The sequence below is a fragment of the Rhincodon typus genome, chromosome 19, assembly GCF_021869965.1.
Source record: "Rhincodon typus isolate 14 chromosome 19, sRhiTyp1.1, whole genome shotgun sequence".
Taxonomy (NCBI): domain Eukaryota; kingdom Metazoa; phylum Chordata; class Chondrichthyes; order Orectolobiformes; family Rhincodontidae; genus Rhincodon; species Rhincodon typus.
Window position 1 is genome coordinate 1124679 of NC_063350.1, and position 8231 is coordinate 1132909.

The window sequence follows — 8231 nt, forward strand, 5'->3', positions numbered from 1 at the left end:
CTGTTGATAAATGCCTCAAAACCTATTGAAATGTTCCAAAATAGACCTCCTGAAAATAAAGAGAAGTCACACCATTGATTCACTGTAAACAGATAGCTGACAAAGCAAAGCCATTGAACTGAACAACAGCACCATGAGGTGTAGCCAACAGTATTGGTAGGACACCAAATGCAAACAAACTATGAGATTAAATGTGATCTGTTGCACCCACAGTGAAGTTGTCCTGTGCTCCAGGATCAGTGCAAGGTGTGTTGTACACAAAAGATACTAGACTCTGCCTCTGCAAGAAATCTAGTTCCAAAGGATTCTTAGGGGACTTTGCAGAGTAGATGCAGAAAGGTCTTTTAGCTTGTGGGAGAGTCTAGCACCAGCAGGCATAATCTCAGAACAAGGGGTCACCCATTTAAGAGAGAGATGAGGAGGAATTTATTTCTGTCAGAGGATAGTGAATCTATGTAATTCTTTACCATACAGGGCTAGTGAGGCTCGGTCATTAAGCATATTCAAGACTGCGACAGACAGATTTTCAATCAGTAAGGGAATTAAGGGGTATGTAAAAAAGGTAAAAAAGTGAAGTTGAAGATTACCAGAATAAAAGAAAGAACTATGGATGCTGGAAGTCAGAAACAAAAACAGACATTGCTGGAGGAACCTAGCAGGTCTGGCAACATCTGTGGAGAGAAATCAGAGTTAATGTTTCAAGTCCAGTGACGTTGGACTTGTTGATCTAGCCAGAGATGGCTTTATTCTGTTTAGAACAATCCTGAAGAAGGGTCACCAGACTCGAAATGTTAACTCTGTTCTCTCTCCACAGATCCTGACAGACCTGCTGAGTTTTTCCAGGAAGTTCTGCATTTGTTGAGGATTATCCGATCAGCCATGATTTCATTGAATGGCAGAGCAGACTTGATAGTTGAATGTCCTGCTTCTGCCCCAACAGTTTATGGTCTAATGCTCAATATGGAAGGAAGTCACAATGGTCCAAGAACTCTGGATAAATAGAAGCAGTTGAGTTAGAGTGGGGTCAGTGTCATTACCATTTCCTATGAATAGGCTGATTGAGACACTTAATGCTTCTATTTTCTGATTAAGGATCATTAATACGGCTGTAGTGACTGTGGCAGTGTGTTTGATGCTGATAGAGCAGACAGGGGACTGAATACAGCTTTAATCAGTTCAGTTCTGGGTATAAGAATGAAGATTGCTGGAATGTGCATTATGATCTGCATAAGCTGCATAAACTGAGCTAGTTCCAAGGATTAGGCTATAGTCCCAGTCAGTACTGACATTCCAATGTGGTAGTGGTAAGTGCTATATCATTGAAGGTGCCTGTTTCTGTTACCTGTTGTGGTAGCAGCGTACTGTCACATAAAATGATGGTCTTGTGGTGTGGCTCACTCCGATACAGCACTTTTGACATATTTGCTCCAGAGAGAGACTGGGGACTGAGAAAGTGCATGATTCACTGGCCTCTGTTCTCACCAGCTCCTCTTCTTAGCAAGCTACTGTCCATTACTATCCACCACTTCCAACGCCCTTCCAAACGGTCAGCCTCCTGAGGGCATGGCCATCAGCATGTCTCTCAGTTGTCCATGTCAATGTTTGCCATCTTCAACTGTCAGTTCAACTGTCAAGGGGTCATGATCCACTGGCCTGTTAACCCTACGGAAGGTTTTTGGGTGAATCCATCCGTGAATGTAGCTGAGGCAGAACAGCCTCAGTGGCTTAGCAATGAGGATCTGTCAATGGAATTAGCACATCCCAGCACCTCCAAGTCCATGTCCTGTCAAGTGATTCTGAACATATAGAAACAGAGAATTGTTACAGTGCAGAAGGTGGCCATTCAGCCCACTGTGCCTGCATTGGCTCTCCCAATAAGCATCTCTCTCTGTTTTATTCTCCTGCCTTTTCTCCATTACTCTGAACAGTCTTCCTTCTCAGATAGCAATTTAATTCTCTTTTGAATGACTTGGTTAAGCCAATTAATTTTAATCTTCTTATTTTCTTCTGAATGGCTTCTCATTTTTGATCCTTTCAGTGAGCGGGAACAGTTTCTTCCCACCTTTTCTGTCTTGACCCCTCATGATTTTGAACACCTCTATAAAATCCCCTCCCAGACACCTTTTCTCCAAGAAAAAAATTCCCAACTTCTCCAATTTATCTTCATAACAAGAATTCCTCATGTCTGCAGCCATTCTCATTAATATGTATGATGGAAGTTGTTTAGTCTTTGATGCTGCCCAGAGATGTTGTCCGGGTCTCAGCAGTGTAGAGGAGTGTGTAAAGGAACAGGCTTGGTAAGACTTACAGCTTGGTGCCCTCTGTCACGTTGCTGTATTTCCACGCTCTCCTACTCAGCTGGGACATAACCACTGCAGTTTTTGCATTGTGCATGTTGATTTCAGCATCAAGTGACAGATCACAAGTGATTGTGAAGCTTTGATGTGTAAGTCTATCAATAACCTCCTGCACCTCATTCTCAATGTTGACAGACAGCAATACGGCAACATCCTGGACCATGCCCTGTGTTTTCTTGAAGGTGATGGTCAACCCAATCTCTTTCCAAGTGGGAGAGAGTATTTTCTCCATTTGCTGCTGAAGAATGATAGTACAGTATCATCAGCGTAGAGCAAGTCCTTGATGTGGACTTTGTCTTGGTTCTCAAGTGAGCAAGACTGAATGACACCTGTCAGTTCTGATCTGTACATAATCACCCTCTGTAGTTGACCTGAAAGCACATGACAGCAACAAAGAGAAAGCACCAAAGACTGTCAGCACCAGATTGCAACTGTTTAACCGAGGGGATAGTTTAAAGGGACACCTAATCAAGTGATGCTAAGAGTGTCTGTGCAGCATCCTTTTGCACCATAATGTTTCTTTGGTTCTGTCACTATGGCAAAGGGGAAAGGGTTTGCTGGCTGGCGAGCCTATGAGAGTGGCGGGGAGGTTGGGGGAAGGCAAGGTACCAGTGAGAGTTGGCAGTGGGGGTGGGATACTACTGAACCTTTCTAAAGAGGTCAGGGGGAGGAGAGCTCAGCGTGCCAGTGCAAGTGTATACTGTGCATCCTTAAAAATAATGGACCAAGGCATCCCAATTGCACATGACCGAAGACATGGGAAACGTGCTTCATAAGTGGAATGATCCAGGAAGTTGATCACTCTATTTGACCCCACTACATTTCTCCAAGGATTTTAATGATGCTCCATCATAGCTGACCTTGCCCAGCAAGTTGTTACAGAAACAGGAGATCACATTGAGCAGCTTTAGCAAGCAGCTGCAGCAGTTCCTGTTTCTGCTCCCATGGTCAAGTGTCTTGATGAGATTAGTGAAGGTGATGTGCAGAGGGTTTATACACAGCATTTCTCTTGCAGCTGCCAGATCCAAATTGTGGACCTTCCAGTTTAGGGATTCTGATTAGAGACTCTCAGCCAGAATCTGCAATCTGACAAAGAAAACTCAGGCAAACACTTTTAACTTGCTTCAATTGAGATGCCTCAATCAATGTTGTTGTAATCACTGCACTGCTCTTACCCTTCATCTTATACAGGGTTCCAATCTGTGCATCATTCTATCACCAGGCACTGCCCTTTCCCTCTGGAGACAGCCAAGTTCATGCAGATGATGTTGGGATGGGGTTTAAACATCAAACAGTGCTATTTCAGTGTCCTGGCTGGTATAGCTCCCTGAACCGAGAATATCAATTTACCATTTGGGTAATTTCTCTGGTGGGACCTTGACACCAGCTGGCTGTCACTGCTGCTTGTGTAACAGTATTATTTTTTGAGATGTTATGCTACTGTGTGAAACTGCAAAAATTGTACAGAAATTTTCTTATTCGATTTTAGGTATTGTCACTTACCCAAACCATGGTATTACTCAAACTCCATTCCTTATCCCTAAAAGATGGCAGCAGTGGGGGCAGGATAGGAAGTGATGGGGGGGCTCTGTGCCCATATGCTCCCACTCACTTGGACGGCCACATTCTTCTTTGTTCTTGTTTTTTGTTTCATTTCTTCATATCTCTTTTATATCCATAGTGGACACGGCTTTATCGAAGGCTTCATTGTCGATGGGTCCTGGTTTGATCCTTCTGAGTATGGTGGCGATGTAGCAGCTTAGGGTGGCAACTGAAGTGGTGATGGCTCCAGCAATGGTGACTTAGTGGTTCTGGTCTGTACCTCCTTGCTATGGCGGTGATGCAGTGGATTCGGTATCTGTTACGATGGTGGCAGCGTAGTGGGTCTGTTCTGGAAATCCTTGCTTTGGCAGCTTCAGGAGTGGCTTCAGCGGCAGTGTTCCATAGCCACTTCAGAAACCCAGGAGCCATAGAGGGAGCAAAAGATAAACTTTGTCTCAATTATTTCTTTTTATAATTTCTGTCATTAAAATGGCGCTAAATTGTGGCAACTGATGCACATCTCACTGTATTTTCATAAATACAAGTGACAATAAATTGCTATTCTATTGTATTGTCCCTCGTCTATTCACCAATAAATCCATTTGGATCATCTTAGCTGCAAAATTAAACTCCATTCCAATATTTCTCATAACTTTGCTTGTTTCTTAAAGTTGCAGCTACCAATGCTGGAGATCAAATGGCAGGGGACGCACGGGTTTAGATACAGAGTAAAGCTCTCTCTACACTGTTCCCCAATCAAATATTCCCAGTTCAGGGCCAGCACGGGGTTAGGTACAAAGTAAAGTTCCCTGCACTCTTTTAAATTAAAGCTTCCTCTACACTATCCCTATCTAACACTCCCAGGAAAGATATGGCACGGGGTTAGATACAGAGTAAAGCTCCCTCAACACTGTCACCATCAAATACTCCCAAGACAGGGACAGCATAGGGTTAGATACAGAGTAAAGTTCCCTGTACACTGTCCCCATCAAACACTCCCAGGGCAGGGACAGTTTGAGCCAAAAGCAGAAATTGCTGGCAAAATTCACAAGGTCTGGCAGCAATTGAGGGGTGAAAGCAGAGTTAGTGTTTCCAGTTGGGCAACTCTTCATCAGAATACTGGACACGGATGAAGAGTCATGGGACTCGAAACATTAATTCTGCTTTCTTCCCACAGATGCTGCCAGACCCGTTGAGTTTCACCAACATTTTCAGTTTTTGTTTCAGATCTCCAGCATCCTTAGCTCTTTGTTTTATTTTCAGGGATAGCTTGAGGTTAGATACAACATAAATTAGGCAACTATTAGGCAGAGCATAAATTGGGATCAGATGTTCTCAGGGAAATGCACAACAGAAATGTGGAGGTCGTTTAGGGAGCAGTTGCTACAAGTACTGGATAGGTTTGTCCCACTGAGGCAAGGAAAGGATGGTAAGGCGAAGGAACCTTGGATGACAAGACATGTGGAACACCTAGTCAAGAGGAAGAAGGAAGCTTACTTAAGGTTGAGGAAGCAAGGATCGGACAGGGCTACGGAGGTCTACAAGGTAGCCAGGAAGGAACTGAAGAATGGACTTAGAGCTAGAAGGGGGTATGAGAAAGCCTTGGTGAGTAGGATCAAGGAAAACCCCAAGGCGTTCTATGCTTATGGGAGGAACAAGAGGATGGCTGCTTGGCCTGCTGTGTTCATCCAGCTCTACACCTTGTTATTTTAGCTAGCGTGAAGGTAGGGCCAATCAGGGATAGTTGAGGGAACTTGTGCACGGAGTCAGAGGAGGTAGGGGAGGTCCTTAATTAATACTTTGCTTCAGTATTCACCAGTTAGAGGGACCTTGACGTTTGTGAGGACAGCATGAACCAGGCAGATATGCTCGAACAGGTTGATGTTAGGAAGGAGGATGTGCTAGTAATTTTGAAAAACATGAGGATAGATAAGTTCCCTGGGCCAGATGGAATATACCCAAGGTTGCTACGGGAAGCGAGGGAAGAGATTGCTGCCCCTTTGGCAATGATCTTTGCGTCCTCACTGTCCACTGGAGTAGTACCAAATGATTGGAGGGTGGCAGATGTCATTCCCTTGTTCAAGAAAGGGAGTAGGGATAATCCTGAGAATTACAGACCGGTCAGTCTTTCTTCTGTGGTGGGCAAATTATTAGAGGGGATTCTGACAGATAGTATTTCTGATTATTTGGAAAAGCACAGTTTGATTAGAAATAGTTAGCATGGCTTTGTGAGGGGCAGGTCATGCCTCACAAGCCTTATTGAATTCTTTGAGCATGTGACAAAACACATCGATGAAGGTAGAGCAGTGGATGTGGTGTATATGGATTTTAGCAAGGCATTTGATAAGGTTCCACATGGTAGGCTCATTCAGGAAGTAAGGAGGCATGGGATTCAGGGAAATTTGGCTATCTGAATACAGAATTGGCAGTCCAATAGAAGTCAGAGGGTGGTAGTAGATGCAAAATAGTCAGCCTGGAGCTCGGTGACCAGTGGTGTTCCACAGGGATCTGTTCTGGGACCTCGGCTCTTTGTGATCTTTATAAATGACTTGGATGAGGAAGTGGAAGGGTGGGTTGGTAAGTTTGTCGATGACACGAAGGTTGGTGGAATTGTGGACAGTGTGGAGGGCTGTCATAGGTTGCAACGGGACATTGACAGGATGTAGAACTGGGCAAAGAAGTGGCAGATGGAATTCAACCCAGAAAAGTGTGAAGTGATTCATTTTGGAAGGTCGAATTTGAATGCAGAATACAGGGTTAATGACAGGATTCTTGGCAGTGTGGAGGAACAGAGGGATCTTGGGGTCTACGTCCACAGATCTCTCAAAGTTGCTACCCAAGTTGATAGGGTTGTAAAGAAGGCCTATGGTGTGTTGGCGTTCATTGGCAGGGGAATGGAGTTTAAGAGCCACGAGGTAATACTGCAGCTCTATAAAACCCTGGTTAGACCACATTTGGAATATTGTGCTCAGTTCTGGTTACCTCATTATTGGAAAGATGTGGAAGCTTTAGAGAGGGTGCAGAGGAGATTTACCAGGATGCTGCCTGGACGGGGGGGCAGGTCTTATGAGGAAAGGTTGAGGGAGCTAGGGCTTTTTTCATTGGAGCAAAGACAGATGAGAGGTGACTTGATAGAGATGTACAAGATGATGAGAGGCATAGATAGAGTGGATAGCCAGAGACTTTTTCCCAGGGCGGAAATGACTATTATGAGGGGGCATAATTTTAAGGTGATTGGAGGAAGGTATAGGAGAGATGTCAGAGGTAGGTTCTTCACACAGAGAGTGGTGGGCGTGTGGAATGCGCTGCCAGCAGTGGTAGTGAAGTCAGATACTTTAGAGACTTTTAAACGACTCTTGGATAGGCACATAGAGGATAGTAAAATGTAGGGTATGCAGGGTAGTTTGATCTTAGTAGGATAATAGGTCGGCACAACATCGTGAGCTGAAGGGCCTGTACTGTGCTGTGAAAAGTAAAAAAAAGCTCTCTCTACACCACATTGTGACATTTTCTACCCTGGAAGGCGCTACATAAATGCAATTATTACGCGGGCTGCAGTTGATTCGGTTTAAACAGCCTACTGTTTGATGTGTCTGCCTCACCACAAGGAGCCATTGGGGGAGCTCTAAATTGCAGGCTGGCTTGTGTTGGAGTGAAAGGTTTGGTTGATATTTTTGGCTCGTTCTCCTGCCAAGGCAGTGGGTGGGTTAGGGACACAGTTATTTTTGTACAAACCCACCAGTGACCCTAAACCTTCCTGAGGAAGCTGCAGCAATCCCTTCACCCAGCGAAGCGGAAGATGCTCCCAGATTTCCCATTACCTTCTCGGGAATTTTATCCCATTTTGCACTGGATCACCTTTACTGAAGCAAGTGGATCTCCGGAATCTTTTCCTTTATTTCCCAAACACAAGAAGGCAGCTTGTGTGATTGTGCAAGGATTACTGTGCTGTTAGAGTGTGGGTGAAAAACCTCCGCTAACTCTCTCAGCACCAATTCCATGTACTAGCGCACACTCAACACACGCTGCTCAACCAAGGGGGGCATCACAATCCAGCCTGATCTCATTAATACCAACTACCTCCTCCCACCACATTCCACATTATACCCCCTCCGCCCCACATTTTACCCCAACGGCACTGAGGCCAATTTCGTTGCTGAACACTAACTTGTCCATGTCCTTGTTTCCATGGCAACAGCCGAGACACACACAGAGTCTCAACTGGGGGGGGGGGTGGGGGAGGGGTTAGAAATTACTGGAAGAATGGCCGGGGGTGAGGGTGACGAGAGGGGGTTATTGAGGGAGGGGTCAGTGAGGGGGTGAGTGAGGGAG

General features: G+C 45.0%; 1 protein-coding gene across 1 annotated transcript in view; it reads right to left on the reverse strand.

The window, feature by feature from the left end:
- Nucleotides 1–2304: 2304 nt before the first annotated feature.
- LOC109936719 (protein MTSS 2-like) overlaps nucleotides 2305–8231 on the reverse strand; it is a 35248-nt gene continuing 29321 nt past the window's right edge. Inside the window, exon 6 of the mRNA XM_048608498.1 lies at nucleotides 2305–2595. Within this exon, the coding sequence (XP_048464455.1) occupies nucleotides 2305–2595 (291 nt within the window). The remainder of the gene's footprint in view (nucleotides 2596–8231) is intronic.